At 47.2% G+C, this 19,232-nt stretch overlaps 1 protein-coding gene across 6 annotated transcripts in view; it reads left to right on the top strand.

Annotated features, from left to right (window-relative positions):
* FGFR1 (fibroblast growth factor receptor 1) overlaps nucleotides 1–19,232 on the top strand; it is a 134,430-nt gene that overhangs the window by 51,520 nt on the left and 63,678 nt on the right. For 3 of the 6 annotated variants that reach the window (XM_067470637.1, XM_067470635.1, XM_067470633.1), the window contains 5 exons: nucleotides 1,086–1,169; nucleotides 1,689–1,864; nucleotides 10,026–10,149; nucleotides 15,550–15,740; nucleotides 18,578–18,728. In XM_067470637.1, coding sequence (XP_067326738.1) covers nucleotides 1,086–1,169; nucleotides 1,689–1,864; nucleotides 10,026–10,149; nucleotides 15,550–15,740; nucleotides 18,578–18,728 — 726 coding nt within the window. The remainder of the gene's footprint in view (nucleotides 1–1,085; nucleotides 1,170–1,688; nucleotides 1,865–10,025; nucleotides 10,150–15,549; nucleotides 15,741–18,577; nucleotides 18,729–19,232) is intronic. The other 3 variants (XM_067470638.1, XM_067470636.1, XM_067470634.1) reach the window with 1 other exon arrangement.

The raw sequence follows: 19,232 nt of genomic DNA, 5'->3' as shown, positions 1-19,232 counted from the left end.
CACTGAGGCCTTTCACCCACTGAGGCCTTCTTACACTGAGGGCTCTCTCAGACTGATGTCTTTCTCACACTGAGGTGAACTAACACTTAGGCCTACTCATACCAAGGCCTACTAATACTGAGACCTATCTCATACTGAGGCCTTTCGCCCACTGAGACCTTCTCTCACTGAGGGCTCTCTCAGACTGACGCCTCTCTCACACTGAGGCAAACTAACACTTAGGCCTACTCATATCGAGGCCTACTAATACTGAGGCCTTCTCACACTGAGACCTTTTGCCCACTGAGGCCTTCTCACACTGAGGGCTCTCCCAGACTGACGCCTCTCTCATACTGAGGCAAACTAACACTTAGGCCTACTCATAACGAGACCTACTAATACCATGACCTTTCTCACACTGTGGGCTCTCCCAGACTGACGCCTCTCTCATACTGAGGCAAACTAACACTTAGGCCTACTCATAACGAGGCCTACTAAAACTGGGGCCTATCTCACACTGAGGCCTTCTCACACTGAGGGCTCTCTCAGACTGACGCCTCTCTCACACTGAGGCGAGCTAACACTTAGGCCTACTCATACAGAAGCCTACTAATACTGAGGCCTATCTCACACTGAGGCCTTTCGCCCACTGAGGCCTTCTCACACTGAGGGCTTTCTCAGACTGACGCCTCTCTCACACTGAGGCAAACTAACACTTAGGCCTACTAACACACTGTGGCCCTTAAACTGAAGCTTAAGTGGCTGAGGGGGGAAAGAAAGGGCCTGAGGCTGTTAGGAATTGTGGTGGTTGGAGTCCAAAACACCTGGAGGGCCCATGCCTGCTCTAGATCTAGGACAGGAGTTCTGAAATTCTAGGTTTCCAGGGGTTTTGGACTTCACTTCCAGAAGTCTCATCCAATGCATATCATCTACAGAAATTCTTGGAGATTCTGATAGTCTTTAAGACTGTGTATGTTCAGCATGTGTGGCTGAAAACAGTGACATCTGTACTCCAAAACAGTAGCAATGGAGATGCACGTGCTCAGCCTCACAACTGACTTGCGTGCATTCAAGTTAGATCTCATGCCCATCTTTTTATCTCTCAGATGCTCTTCCATCCGCTGAAGATGACGACGACGACGACGATTCCTCCTCGGAGGAGAAGGAGGCAGACAACTCCAAACCGAACCGTATGTGTTAGATGAATTCATTTCCCTTGTTTGACTTCAGTAACTTCAATATAGTGTGATCCCTGTATCCACGGTGGAGATGTTCCCGAACTTACGCTGGAAACAGGAAACTATGAAATATTGCAAACCTTATTGCAATGAATAACTTATCTAGGAATCTAGTGAAACTGTGATAACTTCTAGTTTTGTGTGCGTATGTGTGTGTCAGGAGTGACTTGAGAAGCTGCAAGTCGCTTCTGGTGTGAGAGAATTGACCGTCTTCAAGGATGTTGCCCAGGGGACGATGTCTTACCATCCTTGGATACTATCCTTGTAATAATAATAATACTTTACCATCTTTGTAAGAGGCTTCTCTCATGTCCCCGCATGGGGAGCTGGAGCTGACAGAAGGAGCTCACCCTATCCTCACCCAGCACTCCATTGCCCAATGCCTCCTTGAATAGAAAAACAAGTGGCTTTGCATGTGCCAATTGCTAGATGTTGCATAATTCCTTAATTTGTGTTTTTATTTTTTTGCAGAAGCGATTCCACCTTATTGGACTTACCCAGAGAAGATGGAGAAGAAGCTTCACGCAGTCCCGGCTGCCAAGACAGTGAAGTTTAGATGCCCCTCCAGTGGGACCCCCACCCCTTCGTTGCGCTGGCTGAAGAATGGCAGGGAATTCAAACCCGACCATCGAATCGGGGGGTACAAGGTAGGGGTTCCTCATCCGCCTTTGGTGCTCAATCCCTGTAACGACCCTTTGGAGGACAATATCTAGAGAGGGGTTGCTGCTATTCAAGTGCGCTTCGTTTCCAAACATTGTCGTACGGATACTTCCTGTTCTGTTTTTTTTTTTCTTGTGGCTTGGTTTCCTTGTTTTGAATTTATTTATTTATCTATTTATTTCGTACATCTCTATCCCGCCCTTCTCCCCACAAAGGGACTCAGAGCGGCCTCACATAGTCATCAACGATGCTTACAACATATACGAGGCGTATTTTTTAAGTAAGGTCCATTTTGTTGTAGACACTAGTAGTTTGCGCGCATACCGCAACGAGAGCGTGCATCATGTACCGGCATGCCTGGGGAACAACTGTGCTCAGTTTCCGCTCTGTAGCTCGCCTGTACGGTTCCGTTCTGTGCTTTAAAGATGTTTAAGACTCTCAACTCACCCTCCGCATGTGAGGTTCGCTCAGTGATACGGTTTTTGTCAGCAAGGAACTTGCCTGCTGCAGAAATCCATCGACAGATTTGTGAAGTGTACGGTGAGACTGTGATGAGTGAAAGCAAAGTGCGTAAGTGGGTACGACAATTCCAAGATGGCTGTGACAACATCCATGATGAGGACCTCTCTGGTCACCCTTCTTTGATTGCAGACGATTTGGTGGCTTCAGCTGAAGCGAGGATTCGTTAGAACAGGCGCTTCACAATCACAGGTCTCTCAAACGAATTTCCTAACGTGTCGAGATCAGTGCTTTACAACATTTCTGAACACCTAAATTTTAGGAAACTGTGCTCCCGTTGGGTCCCGAAACTCCTAACAGAGGACCACAAAAACCAAAGATTTGAGTGTGCGATCAAATCAAATCGTCTGTAATCAAAGAAGGGCGACCGGAGCGGTCCTCATAGTAGTAAGGAGTAGTAAGCTCCCTTTACGCCGCTCCAATTAACAACATGGCTGCTGACCGTTGGACTAATTGAAGCTTCCGAGAAGTTTTCAAAGGCAGCCCCACGTGGAGAGCGTTGCAGTAGTCTATTCTGAATGTAACCAGAGTGTAGACCACCGTGGCCAAGTTACTTACTTACTTACTTAGGCGATCCCTCGTTGGACGAGTAAGATGGTCTTCCATTATGGATTTCCCTGTGGGTCCGTATGTGGCTGTGGAGCCCTATTCTTGCTCTGCATCTTCTTCCGCAGTGAGGGCATTGGTTTCCAGGTGGAAGGCGGTCCCGGTCGGGGTTGGCTTGACGCGCCTTCCTCCTGGCACGTTTCTCTCTTTCACCCTCCACTCGTGCCTCCTCAAATTCTGCAGCACTGCTGGTCACAGCTGTCCTCCAGCTGGAGCGCTCAAGGGCCAGGGCTTCCCAGTTCTCAGTGTCTATGCCAGAGTTTTTAAGGTTGGCTTTGAGCCCATCTTTAAATCTCTTTTCCTGTCCACCAACGTTCCGTTTTCCGTTCTTAAGTTCGGAGTAGAGCAACTGCTTTGGGAGACGGTGGTCAGGCATCCGGACAACGTGGCCGGCCCAGCGGAGTTGATGTTGGAGGACCATCGCTTCAATGCTGGTGGTCTTTGCTTCTTCCAACACACTGACGTTTGTCCGCTTGTCTTCCCAGGAGATTTGCAGGATTTTCCGGAGGCAGCGCTGATGGAAACGATCCAGGAGCTGCATGTGACGTCTGTAGACAGTCCACGTCTCACAGGCATATAGCAGGGTTGGGAGAACAATAGCTTTATAGACAAGCACCTTGGTCTCCCTACAGATGTCCCAGTCCTCAAACACTCTCTGCTTCATTTAGAAAAATGCTGCACTTGCAGAGCTCAGGCAGTGTTGTATTTCAGCCTCAATGTTGACGTCTGTAGACAGTCCACGTCTCACAGGCATAGAGCAGGGTTGGGAGGACAATAGCTTTATAAACAAGCACCTTGGTATCCCTACGTGGCCAAGTTACTGAATTTACAGTAACGTAGCATCATATACAGCAGGGGTTCCTAAACTTTTTCATCCATGGAGCCCTTTTTGAAGCAAAAGTTTTCTTGAGAAGCCCCAAGAAATCTCCAATAATAACAACAACAACAACAACTTTATTTTTATATCCCGCCAACCATCTCCCCTAAGAGACTTGGGGCGACTTACAAGGGACAAGCCCAAAATTACAAGTAAAACACACAAATAAAACAGTTTAACCCATTAAAAACCATCAAATAAAAATAAAATATGTCTGAGAAAATGAGAAAACCCAATATTTTAGTTGGTCATGTGTGCCAAGTTAGTTCCAGTTCCGTCATTGGTGGAGTTCAGAGTGCGCTTAGACTGCAGATGAACTATACATCCCAGTACCTACAACTCCTATAAATCATGATGAATTCTCCCCAAACTTCTGCTGCTAATCAATCCCTCTGTTTGCTGTGTGCGATAGAAAAGAATAGGGAAAGTGGGCGGGGTCATGGAGGCAATAGGTGGGGGAATTGATTTTTTCATTTGGGAGTTGTAGTTGCTGGGATTTATAGTTCACCTACAATCAAAGAGCATTCTGAACCCCACCAACGATGGAATTGGCACACAGAACTCCCACGACCAACAGAAAATACTGGAAGGGTTTGGTGGGCATTGACCTTGAGTTTTGGAGTTGTAGTTCACCTATATCCAGAGAACACTATGGATTCAAACAATGATGGATCTGCACCAAACCTGACATGAAGACTCAATATGCCCAAATGTGAACACTGGTAATAATAATAATAATAATCATCATCATCATCATCATCATCATCAAACTGGTGGAGTTTGGGGAAAATAGACCTTGACATTTGGGAGTTGTAGTTGTAGAGAGCACTGAGGATTCAAACAATGATGGATCTGGACCAAACTTCGTACAGATACTCAATATACCCAAATGTGAACACTGGTGGAGTTTGGGGAATATAGACCTTGACATTTGGGAGTTGTAGTTGCTGGGATTTATAGTTCACCTTCAATCAAAGAGCATTCTGAACTCCACCAACGATGGAATTAAACTAGTCCTTGCACACAGAACTTCCATGACCAACAGAAAATACTGGAAGAGTTTGGTGACTATTGACCTTGAGTTTTCGAGTTGTAGTTCACCTACATCCAGAGAGCACTGTGGAGCCAAACAATGATAGATCTGGACTAAACTTGACATGAATGTTCAATATGTCCAAATGTGAACACTGGTTGAGTTTGGGGGGGGGGGGGGGGAAACAGACCTTGAGATTTGGGAGTTGTAGTTGCTGGGATTTATAGTCCACCTACAATGAAAGAGCATTCTGAATCCCACCAACAATAGAACTGGGCCAAACTTCCCACACAGAACCCCCATGACCAACAGAAAATACTATGTTTTCTGATTATCTTTGACGACCCCGCTGACACCCCATCGCAACTCCCGCCTGGGTCCCGACCCCCAGGTTGAGAAACATTGACCTAGAGAGATGTTCACTTTTCATGGGTGGGTGGTGGTGGTCCTGTTTCCCCAAACGCAGCAACTATGGAGGCTTGACTATAATGACAGATTGTTTAACAGGTAGGTGACTCATCTGGCCCAAGCTTTGTGATCAGTCCATGTTTGGACCCTCGCCAGGTACTGTTTTGCCCTTTCCAAGCTTTGTCAAATCCAAGAGGTGACATATGGCTGAACCTGCGCCAATGCAGAAGTCATTCTGGCACTTGCTGGCCGGCATTTCGGACTTCCTTTGGTGCCTCATCCCTTCGCCTCCAGTTAGAACAACTTTTGTTTCCGTTTGGAGTGAATCACAAGCGCAGAGTGGCCACTCCGCCTCCCTCTGCAAATGCAACCCAGGCCCCTGCACTCATAATAAAACCCTTTTAGCAGTAGACGCGGACACAGACAACAACCGTCCTGTTCCGTTTTCCCTTCTCTAATCTCCATTTCTCGTTCGAGAAGGTTTGCCAGAGGAAGCAAGAGTGAATTTAATGAATCAGGCCATCTCTGTTGTGTTTTCCCCTGAGCCGACTTCGACAAGTGGCAGCTCCATGTCGCTTCGAAAATGTTCAGGCCAATTCCCCTCAAAACCTACCAGGATTCAAAGTTGAGCATATTGGGTATGCATGCCAAGTTTGGTCCAGATCCATCATTGTTTGGTTTCATAGTGCACTCTGGAGATAGGTGAACTAAAACTCCCCCAAATTAAGGTGAATTTTCCCCAAAGACCTCCAGTATTTTTTCCTAGTCAGGGAGTCTCTGCGTGCCAAGTTTGGTCCAATTCCATCTTTGGTGGAGTTCAGAGTGCTCACTGATTGCAGGTGAACTATACATTCCAGTACCTACAATTCCAAAATGTTCAGGCCAATCCCCCTCAAAACCTTCCAGTATTCAAAGTTGAGCATATTGGGTATGCATGCCAAGTTTGGTCCAGATCCATCATTGTTTGGTTTCATTGTGTGCTCTGGAGATAGGTGAACTACAACTCCCCCAAATCAAGGTGAATTTTCACCAAAGACTTCCAGTATTTTTTTCTAGTCAGGGGGGTCTCTGTGTGCCAAGTTTGGTCCAATTCCCTCTTGGGTGGAGTTCAGAGTGCTCACTGATTGCAGGTGAACTATAAATCCCAGTACCTACAACTCCAAAATGTTTGGGTCAATTCCCTTCAAAACCTACCAGTATTCAAAGTTGAGCATATTGGGTATGCATGCCAAGTTTGGTCCAGATCCATCATTGTTTGGTTTCATAGTGTGCTCTGGAGATAGGTGAACTACAACTCCCCCAAATCAAGGTGATTTTTTTTTCTAGTCAGGGGGTCTCTGTGTGCCAAGTTTGGTCCAATTCCATCTTTGATGGAGTTCAGAGTGCTCACTGATTGCAGGTGAACTATAAATCCCAGTACCTACAACTCCAAAATGTCCAGGCCAATTCCCCTCAAAACCTACCAGGATTCAAAGTTGAGCATGTTGGGTATGCATGCCAAGTTTGGTCCAGATCCATCATTGTTTGGTTTCATAGTGTGCTCTGGAGATAGGTGAACTACAACTCCCCCAAATCAAGGTGATTTTTTTTTCTAGTCATGCAGGCCTCTGTGTGCCAAGTTTGGTCCAATTCCATCTTTGGCGGAGTTAGTAGTGCTCACTGATTGCAGGTGAACTATAAATCCCAATACCTACAGCTCCAAAATGTTCAGGCCAATTCCCCTCAAAACCTACCAGTATTTAAATTTGGGCATATTGGGTATGCATGCCAAGTTTAGTCCAGATCATCATTGTTCGGTTTCATAGTGTGCTCTGGAGATAGGTGAACTACAACTCCGCCAAATCAAGGTGAATTTTCCCCAAAGACCTCCAGTATTTTGCGTGCCAAGTTTGGTCCAGATCCATCATTGTTTGGTTTCATAGTGTGCTCTGGAGATAGGTGAACTACAACTCCCCCAAATCAAGGTGATTTTTTTTTCTAGTCAGGGGGTCGCTGTGTGTCAAGTTTGGTCCAATTCCATCTTTGGCGGAGTTCAGAGTGCTCACTGATTGCAGGTGAACTATAAATCCTAGTACCTACAACTCCAAAATGTCCAGGCCAATTCCCTTCAAACCTACCAGTATTCAAAGTTGAGCATGTTGGGTATGCACGCCAAGTTTGGTCCAGATCCATCATTGTTTGGTTTCATTGTGCGCTCTGGAGATAGGTGAACTACAACTCCCCCAAATCAAGGTGAATTTTCCCCAAAGACCTCCAGTATTTTTTTCTAGTCAGGGGGTCTCTGTGTGCCAAGTTTGGTCCAATTCCCTCTTGGGTGGAGTTCAGAGTGCTCACTGATTGCAGGTGAACTATAAATCCCAGTACCTACAACTCCAAAATGTCCAGACCAATTCCCCTCAAAACCTACCAGGATTCAAAGTTGAGCATGTTGGGTATGCATGCCAAGTTTGGTCCAGATCCATCATTGTTTGGTTTCATAGTGTGCTTTGGAGATAGGTGAACTACAACTCCCCCAAATCAAGGTGAATTTTCCCTAAAGACCTCCAGTATTTTTTCCTAGTCAATGGGTCACTAGCTTCCTAAAGGTCAGGAGGGAGGGGGAAGATCTAATTTCATTTGGGAGGGAATTCCATAGCTGAGGGGCCACCCCAGAAAAGGCCCTGTCTCTCATTCCCACCAGACGCGATTGCAACCTACCAGTATTCAAAGTTGAGCATATTGGGTATGCATGCCAAGTTTGGTTCAGATGCATCATTGTTTGGTTTCATAGTGTGCTCTGGAGATAGGTGAACTACAACTCCCCCAAATCAAGGTGAATTTTCCCCAAAGACCTCCAGTATTTTTTTCTAGTCAGGGGGTCACTAGCTTCCTAAAGGTCAGGAGGGAGGGGGAAGATCTAATTTCATTTGGGAGGGAATTCCATAGCCGAGGGGCCACCCCAGAAAAGGCCCTGTCTCTCATTCCCACCAGATGCGATTGCGAAAGAGATGGGACCGAGAGCAGGGCCTCTCCAGACGATCTTAACACTCTTGATGGTTCATAGGGGAGAATACGTTCGGACAGGTAAACTGGGCCGGAACTGTATAGGGTTTTGTAGGTTAAGACCAGCCCTTTGAATTGTGCTCGAAAGCTAATTGGCAGCCAGTGGGGCTGGCGCAACAAGGGGAGGGGTACAAGGAGTTGTACTCTCCTTGTACCCCGCCCCTGTTAGTAACCTGGCTGCCGAGCGTTGGACTAAATTGCAGCTTCTGGGCAATCTTCATAAGCAACCCCACGTAGAGAGCGTTGCAGTAGTCTATAGAGGATGTAACCAGAGCGTGGACCACCGTGTGGCATGACTCCTAAAGGATTGTGACACTCCTTCTTCCCCACTCACTTGCATTCATTTCTCTGCTCAATTGATCAGGATGCTCACTATTTTGTTGTTGTTCATTCGTTCAGTCGTCTCCGACTCTTCGTGACCTCATGGACCAGCCTACGCCAGAGCTCCCTGTCGGCCGTTACCACCTCCAGCTCCCACAAGGTCAGTCCAGTCACTTCAAGGATGCCATCCATCCATCTTGCCCTTGGTCGGCCCCTCTTCCTTTTGCCTTCCACTTTCCCCAGCATAATTGTCTTCTCTAGGCTTTCCTGTCTCCTCATGATGTGGCCAAAGGACTTCCACTTTGTCTCTAGTATCTTTCCCTCCAGTGAGCAGTCGGGCTTTCTTTCCTGGAGGATGGACTGGTTGGATCTTCTCGCAGTCCAAGGCACTCTCAGCACTTTCCTCCAACACCACAGCTCAAAAGTGTCTCTCTTCCTTTGCTCAGCCTTCCCGAAGGTCCAGCTCTCACATCCGTAGGTGACTACTACAGGGAAGACCATGGCTTGGACTAGGCAATGGATCTTGGTTGCCAGTCTGATGTCTCTACTCTTCACTATTTTATCGAGACTGGACATTGCTCTCCTCCCAAGAAGGAAGCGTCTTCTGATTTCCTGGCCACAGTCTGCATCTGCAGTAATCTTTGCACCTAGAAATACAAATTCTGTCACGGCCTCCACGTTTTCTCCCTCTATTTCCCAGTTGTCAATCATCCTTGTTGCCATAATCTTGGTTTTTTTTATGTTGAGCTGCAACCCGGCTTTTGCGCTTTCTTCTTTCACCTTGATGAGAAGGCTCCTCAGCTCCTCCTCGCTTTCGGCCATCAGAGTGGTGTCATCTGCATATCTGAGGTTGTGAATGTTTCTTCCAGCCATTCTCACCCCAGCTTTGCATTCCTCCAGCCCCGCACATCCTCGCATGATGTGTTCTGCATACACGTTCAAAAGGTTGGGTGAGAGGATGCAGCCTTGCCGGACGCCTTTCCCAATCTTGAACCATTCTCCTGTTCCGTGGTCAGTTCTGACTGTGGCTCCTTGGTCCTTGTACAGATTCCTCAGGAGAGAGGGAAGGGGGCTTGGGATGCCCATCCCACCAAGAACTTGCCACAATTTATTATGATCCACACAGTCAAAGGCTTTAGAATAGTCAATGAAGCAGAAGTAGATGTTTTTCTGAAACTCCCTGCCTTTCTCCATTCTCCAGCGGATATTGGCAATCTGGTCTCTGGTTCCTCTGCCTTTTCTAAACCCAGCTTGAACATCTGGTAACTCTCGCTCCATGTATTGCTGGAGTCTTCCTTGCAGGATCTTGATTGCTCACTATTTGCGTTGTCCTTTTCCTCAGGTTCGCCATGCCACCTGGAGCATCATCATGGAGTCGGTTGTGCCATCGGATAAAGGCAACTACACCTGCGTCGTGGAGAACAAATACGGAACTATCAACCACACCTATCAGCTGGATGTTGTTGGTAAGAAAACCTAAGAGCGAGTGGTGCGGAATCCTCTTCGAATCGTTTGGTTGCATTTTGCCAAATCCTCTCTGTATTTCTGTCGCCTTTTTATTTATTATTTATTATATTTTATTTACAACATTTCTACCCGCTCTTCTCAACCCCCGAGGGGGGACTCAGAGTGGCTCCTTCTTTGGAGGCTTTGGAACAGAGGCTGGATGGCCATCTGTCGGGGGTGCTTTGAATGCAATTTTCCTACTTCTTGGCAGAATAGGGTTGGACTGGATGACCCAAGAGGTCTCTTCCAACTCTAGGGAAGACCACTCTGAGTCGCCTAAGGGTATACAAGCAGAGTAAATAAATAAATAGGTACATAGGGTTCTATGATTCTAACCAGAGCGTGGACCACCGTGGCCAAGCCAGACATGAGGTCTCTTCCAACTCTAGGATTCTATGGGGGGCTTTTGGGAGGGGAATATTATAATAATATTATCAATATTAGTATAAGTATGTGAGAGGAAGTCATACGGAGGAGGAGGGAGCAAGCTTGTTTTCTACTGCCCTGGAAAGGAGATTCTACCTGAACATTAGGTAGAACTTCCTGACTGTGAGAATGTTCAGCCGTGGAACTCTCTGTCCTGGAGTGTGGTGGAGGCTCCTTCTTTGGAGGCTTTGAAACAGGCTGGATGGCCATCTGTCAGGGGTGCTTTGAATGCAATATTCCTGCTTCTTGGCAGAATGGGGTTGGACTGGATGGCCCATGAGGTCTCTTCCAACTCTAGGATTCTATGTGAGAGCTGTTCAGCCGTGGAACTCTCTGTCCCGGAGTGTGTGGAGGCTCCTTCTTTGGAGGCTTTGAAACAGGCTGGATGGCCAACTCTCAGGGGTGCTTTGAATGCAATGTTCCTGCTTCTTGGCAGAATGGGGTTGGACTGGATGGCCCATGAGGTCTCTTCCAACTCTAGGATTCTATGTGAGAGCTGTTCAACCGTGGAACTCTCTGCCCCAGAGTGTGGTGGAGGCTCCTTCTTTGGAGGCTTTGAAACAGAGGCTGGATGGCCATCTGTCAGGGGTGCTTTGAATGCAATATTCCTGCTTCTTGGCAGAATGGGGTTGGAATGGATGGCGCATGAGGTCTTTTCCAACTCTAGGATTCTATGTGAGAGCTGTTCAGCCGTGGAACTCTCTGTCCTGGAGTGTGTGGAGGCTCCTTCTTTGGAGGCTTTGAAACAGGCTGGATGGCCATCTGTCAGGGGTGCTTTGAATACAATTTTCCTGCATTTTGGCAGAATGGGGTTGTACTGGATGGCCCATGAGGTCTCTTCCAACTCTAGGATTCTATGTGAGAGCTGTTCAGCCGTGGAACTCTCTGCCCTGGAGTGTGGTGGAGGCTCCTTCTTTGGAGACTTTGAAACAGAGGCTGGATGGCCATCTGTCAGGGGTGCTTTGAATGCAATATTCCTGCTTCTTGGCAAAATGGGGTTGGACTGGATGATGGCCCAGGAGGTCTCTTCGAACTCTAGGATTCTATGTGAGAGCTGTTCAGCAGTGGAACTCTCTGCCCCAGAGTGTGGTGGAGGCTCCTTCTTTGGAGGCTTTGAAACAGAGGCTGGGTGGCCATCTGTCGGAGGTGCTTTGAATGCGATTTTCCTGCTTCTTGGTAGAATGGGGTTTTGGAATTGATGGCCCATGAGGTCTCTTCCAACTCTAGGATTCTATGTGAGAGCTGTTCAGCCGTGGAACTCTCTGCCCCAGAGTGTGGTGGAGGCTCCTTCTTTGGAGGCTTTGAAACAGAGGCTGGGTGTCCATCTGTCAGGGGTGCTTTGAATACAATTTTCCTGCATTTTGGCAGAATGGGGTTGGACTGGATGGCCCAGGAGGTCTCTTCCAACTCTAGGATTTTATGTGAGAGCCGTTCAGCAGTGGAACTCTCTGCCCCAGAGTGTGGTGGAGACTCCTTCTTTGGAGGCTTTGAAACAGAGGCTGGGTGTCCATCTGTCAGGGGTGCTTTGAATATAATTTTCCTGCTTCTTGGCAGAATGGGGTTGGACTGGATGGCCCATGAAGTCTCTTCCAACTCTAGGATTCTAGGATTCTAACCAGAGCGTGGACCACTGTGGCCAAGTCTGACTTCCCAAAGCATGGGCGCAGCTGGCGCACAAGCTTTAATGTGCAAAAGCTCCCCTGGCCACCACCAAAATCTGTTGTTCCAGGCTCAGTAATGAACCCAGGATCACTCCCAAGGTGCGAACCTGCGTCTTCGGGGGGAGTGAATGCCTCGAATGTCCCAATCCCGAAGTGCATCCTTTGGTACCCAGTGCCAGGCCGGCTTCTCTCCACCGGTTGGGCCAAGAGACGGACTTTGCAAGCCAAATGGGAAGTTGGATTCCACGCTGTGCTTCCAAATCATGCGAGAGGCGAGACAGAACCCCTCTTTCCTCCTCCTCTTCCCTCCGTTCCCCAATTAATCTCCTTATTAGCCTTCGTTCCCAGCGCGTCCGACTGATCTCTGCCTTTCCACTGGCAGAGTTGCTCTAAATGCCACTAAATGAACCATTAAGAATGCAGTTTAATTTGATTACACTGAGCAAACTGAAGGGAATACTCGGCAAGAGGGAACAAAGGGTTGGGTCATGCTCACTCCCCACGGTGGCTGGGCCTTTGTGCATTGACCGGGCCCTCATTAGCTTTGCTTGACCCCTGGCCTCCAGTGAATAGGTAGCCATCTTGACCACTAGCCCTGCACCCCTGAACCCCAACCCTCACCTGACCATTTCTTCTTTGCTACTTCCAAGAAGCAGCGTTGTTTTGGAAAAATGGAAATTGCCATAACCTTTTGATCTTTGGAAAGGCATGACCTTGTTAGAATACTCAATATGCCCAAATTTGAAGACTGGTGGCGGGATTGATTTTGTCATTTGGGAGTTGTAGTTGCTGGGATTTATAGTTCACCTTCAATCAAAGAGCATTCTGAACTCCACCAATGAGGGACTGAAACCAAACTTGGCACACAAAACTTCCACAACCAACAACAAATACTAGAAGGTTTTGGTGAGCATTAACTTGAGTTTGGGAGTTGTAGTTCAGCTACATCCAGAGAGCACTGTGGATTCAAACAATGATGGATCTGGACCAAACTTCGTACGGAACTGAACTAAACTTGGCACACAACTCCCATGACCAACAGAAAATACTGGAAGGATTTGGTGGGCACTGACCTTGAGTTTGGGAGTTGTAGTTCACCTACATCCAGAGAGCACTGTGGACACAAACAATGATGGATCTGGACCAAACTTCGGACAGAACTGAACCAAACTTGGCACACAACTCCCATGACCAACAGAAAATTCTGAAAGGGTTTGGTGGGCATTGACCTTGAGTTTTGGGAGTTGTAGTTCACCTACATCCAGAGAGTACTGTGGATTCAAACAAGGATGGATTTGGACCTAAATTTGTACGGATACTCAATATACCCAAATGTGAACACTGGTGGAGCTTGGGAAAAATAGACCTTGACATTTGGGAGTCGTAATTCCGCTGGGATTTATAGTTCACCTACAATCAAAGAGCATTCTGAAGTCCACCAAGATGGTATTGAACCAAACTTGGCACACAGAACTCCAAAAAGCAACGGAAAATACTGGAAGGGTTTGGTGGGCATTGACCTTGAGTTTGGGAGTTGCAGTACAGCTACATCCAGAGCGCACTGTGAATTCAAACAATTATGAATTTGGACCTAGCTTCGTACGGATACTCAATATACCCAAATGTGAACACTGGTGGAGCTTGGGGGAAATAGACCTTGACATTTGGGAGTCGTAATTCCACTGGGATTTATAGTTCACCTACAATCAAAGAGCATTCTGAAGTCCACCAACGATGGTATTGATCCAAACTTGGCACACAGAACTCCCACAAGCAACAGAAAATACTGGAAGGATTTGGTGGGCATTGACCTTGAGTTTGGGAGTTGTAGTTCACCTACATCCAGAGAGCACTGTGGATTCAGACAAGGATGGATTTGGTCCTAACTTTGTACGGATACTCAATATACCCAAATGTGAATACTAGTGGAGCTTGGGGAAAATAGACCTTGACATTTGGGAGTCGTAATTCTGCTGGGATTTATAGTTCACCTACAATCAAAGAGCATTCTGAAGTCCACCAACGATGGTATTGATCCAAACTTGGCACACAGAACTCGCACAAGTAATGGAAAATACTGGAAGGGTTTGGTGGGCATTGAGTTTTGGACCTTGAGTTTTGGAGTTGTAGTTCACCTCCATCCAATGAGCACTGTGGACTCAAACAACGATGGCTCTGGACCAAACTTGGCACCAATACTCTTTATGCCCAAATATTCTGGGATTTATAGTTCACCTATAATCAAAGCACATTCTGAACTCCACCAACGATGGAATTGAACCAAACTTGGCACACAGAACTCCAAAAACCAACAGAAAATACTGGAAGGGTTTGGTGGTCATTAACCTTGAGTTTGGGAGTTGTAGTACAGCTACATCCAGAGCGCACTGTGGATTCAAACAATGATGGACTTCATATGGATCCTTAATATATTCAAATGTGAACACTGTTGGAGCTTGGGAAAAATGGACCTTGATATTTGGGAGTCATCGTTGCGGGATTTATAGTTCACCTATACAGTCAAAGAGCATTCCGAACCCCACCAACGATAGAATTGGGCCAAACTTCCCACAGAGGACCCCCATGACCAACAGAAAATAAATGTGAACACTGTTGGAGCTTGGGGGAAAAAGACCTTGACATTTGGGAGTTGTAGTTGCTGGGATTTATAGTTCACCTATACAGTCAAAGAGCATTCCGAACCCCACCAATGATAGAATTGGGCCAAACTTCCCACAGAGGACCCCCATGACCAACAGAAAATAAATGTGAACACTGTTGGAGCTTGGGGGAAAAAGACCTTGACATTTGGGAGTTGTAGTTGCTGGGATTTATAGTTCACCTATACAGTCAAAGAGCATTCCGAACCCCACCAATGATAGAATTGGGCCAAACTTCCCACAGAGGACCCCCATGACCAACAGAAAATAAATATGAACACTGTTGGAACTTGGGGGGAAAATGGACCTTGACTTTTGGGAATTTTAGTTGCTGGGATTTATAGTTCCCCTATACAATCAAAGAGCATTCCGAACCCCACCAATGATAGAATTGGGCCAAACTTCCCACACAGAACCCACATGACCAACAGAAAATACTCTGACAGCCCCTCACGACACCCCCAGGGGTCCCGACCCCCAGGTTGAGAAATGCTGTTGCAAGCTACCCCCGGACCTGATTGATAGTCTGGAAGCATATGTTTACCTCTATGCTTTTGTCCTATCCTAATTTTGTGATACTTACCTGCAATGGTTTTTTCCCGGTCTCCTCCAGAGCGATCCCCTCACCGTCCCATTTTGCAAGCTGGCCTCCCAGCAAACAAGACCGTCTCCTTGGGGAGCAACGTGGAGTTTGTTTGCAAAGTCTACAGTGACCCTCAGCCGCACATCCAGTGGCTGAAGCACATTGAGGTCAACGGGAGCAGGATTGGGCCCAACAACTTGCCTTATGTACAGGTCCTGAAGGTAAGGAGAGCCATTTGGGGCTTAATGGGGGGCGTGCGGATCCTGGGAAAGTGCAGCCAAGTAGGCAAAAGGCTGCATTTGCGGGGGAAATGACTTTTAGGCACTGCCGTTCCTGAATTTGGCTTGCTCTGCTGCACTACAGCTATGCAAAATATCAAAATACTGCCATAATGGCACAACTGTGCCTTTCTTAATACTTTATTTTAGAATTATGCTAAACTACTTTAAAAAGCTGATTGGAAAGTGTATTGTCGAAGGCTTTCATGGCCGGAATCACTGTTGTTATGAGTTTTCCGGACTGTCTGGCCACGTTCCAGAAGCATTCTCTCCTGACGTTTCTCTTGCATCTATGACGGGCATCCTGAAACGGGAATCTGCGACAGGAAACAATCAGGGCCAGCTGATCACCTCCCAACAAAGGATTCCCCCAGGCAAGAAGCAACCAGGCTTTCAAATTGCAAGGCTATTCAATACTAACCAAAGCGGAGAATTGGCATATAATGGCCTTTCAGCTTCAAAGCCTGGCTGGTTGCTGCCTGGGGAAATCCTTTCTTGGGAGGGGAATCAATCGGGGCCAGCTAACACCTCTCAACAAAGGATTCCCCCGGGCAAGAAGCATCCAGGCTTTGAAACAGCAAGGCTATTCAATGCTAACCAAAGTGGAACATTAACATTTAATGGCCTTCCAGCTTCAAAGCCTGGCTGGTTGCTGCCTGGGGGAATCTTTTGTTTGTAGGTGAATTAATCAGGGCCAGCTAATACATCCCAACAAAGAGCTTGATTAGCATTTAATGGCCCCTCCACTTTAATGGCCTTTCAGCTTCAAACCCTGGTTGGTTGCTGCCTGGGGGGATCCTTTGTTGGGAGGTGAACCAATCAGGACCAGCTAACACCCCCCCCCCTTCCTCCCCAACAAAAGTGAGAGGCCATTAAATTTTAACCAAGCCCTTTGTCGGGAGGTGCTAGCTGGCCCTGATTGATTCATTTCCCAACAAAGGATTGCCCCAGGCAGCAACCAACCAGGGTTTGAAGCTGCAAATCCATTAAATGCTAATCCCCATTAAATGCTAATCCTCGGAGGTAGTGAAGTCTGTTGGAAACTAGGCAAGTGGGGTTTATATATCTGTGGAATGTCCAGGGCCATCTAACACCTCCCAACAAAGGATCCCCCCAGGCAGCAACCAGCCAGTCAGGTTTTGAAACTGCAGGGCTATTCAATGCTAACCAAAGTGGAGCATCAGCATTTAATGGCCTTTCAGCTTCAAACCCTGGTTAATTGCTGCCTGAGGGGATCCTTTGTTGGGAGGTGAACCAATCAGGGCCAGCTAACACACACACCCCCAATAAAGGTGAGAGGCCATTAAATTCTAACCAAGCCCTTTGTCGGGAGGTGCTAGCTGGCCCTGATTGATTAACTTCCCAACAAAGGATTCCCCCAGGCAGCAACCCACCAGGCTTTGAAGCTGCAAAGCCATTAAATGCTAATCCTCGGAGGTAGTGAAGTCTGTTGGAAAGTAGACAAGTGTGGTTTATATATCTGGAATGTCCAGGGCCATCTAACACCTCCCAACAAAGGATCCCCCCAGGCAGCAACCAGCCAGTCAGGTTTTGAAACTAACACCCCCCACCCCCCAACAAAAGTGAGAGGCTATTAAATTCTAACCAAGCCCTTTGTCGGGAGGTGCTAGCTGGCCCTGATTTATTCACTTCCCAACAAAGGATTCCCCCAGGCAGCAACCAACCAGGGTTTGAAGCTGAAAGGCCATTAAAGTGGAGGGGCCATTAAATGCTAATCAAGCTCTTTGTTGGGATGTATTAGCTGGCCCTGATTCACCTACAAACAAAGGATTCCCCCAGGCAGCAACCAGCCAGGCTTTGAAGCTGAAAGGCCATTATATGCCAATTCAAGGTGGTGAATTGCAACATTCACACTTGCCTCAAGCAGGCAAGAGTTCTTTCTCCCATCCTGGACATTCCACAGATATATAAACCTCTTTTGCCTAGTTTTGAATTGAATGAGGTTGAGAGGTCTGTTGGAAACTAGGCAAGTGGGGTTTAAAGAACTCTTGTCTGCTTGAGACAAGTGTGAATGTTGCAATTCACCACCTTGATCAGCATTTAATGGCCTTTCAGCTTCAAACCCTGGTTGGTTGCTGCCCGGGGGAATCCTTTGTTGGGAGGTGAATCAATCAGGGCCAGCTAACACCACCCAACAAAGGGCTTGATTAGCATTTAATGGCCTCTCACTTTTGTTGGGGGGGGGGTGTTAGCTGGCCTTGATTGATACACCTCCCAACAAAGGATTCCCCCAGGCAGCAACCAGCCAGGCTTTGAACCTGTAAGGCCATTAAGTGCTAATCAAGGTGACCAATTGTGACATTCACACCTGTTGGGGAAACGGCAGTAGTTCCTTTATTTTCTGCAGAGATCAAAGCAATGCAGCCATTTCAAAGCAAGTCTGTTTGTGAGTAGTTATTTTTCCTTGCTATTCAGATCCTACAGACTGACACCAACAGACAAGAGTTCTTTCTCCCATCCTGGACATTATTCCACAGGGATATAACCCTCTCTTGCCTAGTTTTGGATTGAATGACCTTGCAGCTTCAAAGCCTGGCTGCTTTCAGAGATATATAAACCCCACTTGCTTAGTTTCCAACAGAAGATGCCTGCCATAGATGGGGGCGAAACGTCAGGAGAGAATGCTTCCGAAACGTGGCCATATAAGCTCGGGAAACTCCCAGCAACGCCATGCGAGTGATGTTGTTGCTTTGGGAGCGGAGCGGCGATGCCCGTGCTCCGGCCACCGAGTGACTCCTGTGTTGTTGGTCTTGTTCTAGCACTCGGGGATTAATAGCTCTGATGCGGAGGTGCTGACCCTGTACAATGTGACAGAGGCTGAGAGCGGGGAGTATGTGTGTAAGGTTTCCAATTATATTGGTGAGGCTAACCAGTCTGCGTGGCTGACCGTCACCAGACCCATGGCTGAAGGTAAATGGGAAGGAGGCCTCTGGCTCGGACGCTCCCGCTCCTTAGCGCTGGGGGGACGTGGGCTCTCGGGGCTCTCCTGTTTCTGCTCTGTTTCTGGTGCCGAAAGCCATGGAAAAATCCTCGGGCGGAGTTGGAGCAGCTCAGTTTCACGCACTTCCCCTCTTCCTCTTCCTCATTCTCCCCTTCCGACTTTTATTTATTTATTTACTTACTTTACTTGTATACCGCACTCTCTCAGCCCGTAGGCGACTCAGTGCGGTTTACAACAGGACAATATACAAAGTGCATAGCATTAGCATCTAAACAGTCACTAAAGCAGTTAAAACAATACAGGGTTAGTCAAAATGAATAGGCCAATTCGGGTACAATTAATTTTCTTATTGGCCTATTCATTTTGACTAACCCTGTACAACAATACATCAGTAAATGACAAACATCAATACATCCAATAACTAATCCATCACGTCTCATCAGTAAAATCACAATCCGATCTCCTCATCCATT

This window comes from Anolis sagrei, chromosome 7 (genome assembly GCF_037176765.1).
Source record: "Anolis sagrei isolate rAnoSag1 chromosome 7, rAnoSag1.mat, whole genome shotgun sequence".
Classification (NCBI taxonomy): Eukaryota; Metazoa; Chordata; class Lepidosauria; order Squamata; family Dactyloidae; genus Anolis; species Anolis sagrei.
The sequence above is the reverse complement of the archived record's forward strand: the minus strand, read 5'-3'. Positions and strand labels throughout refer to the sequence as shown.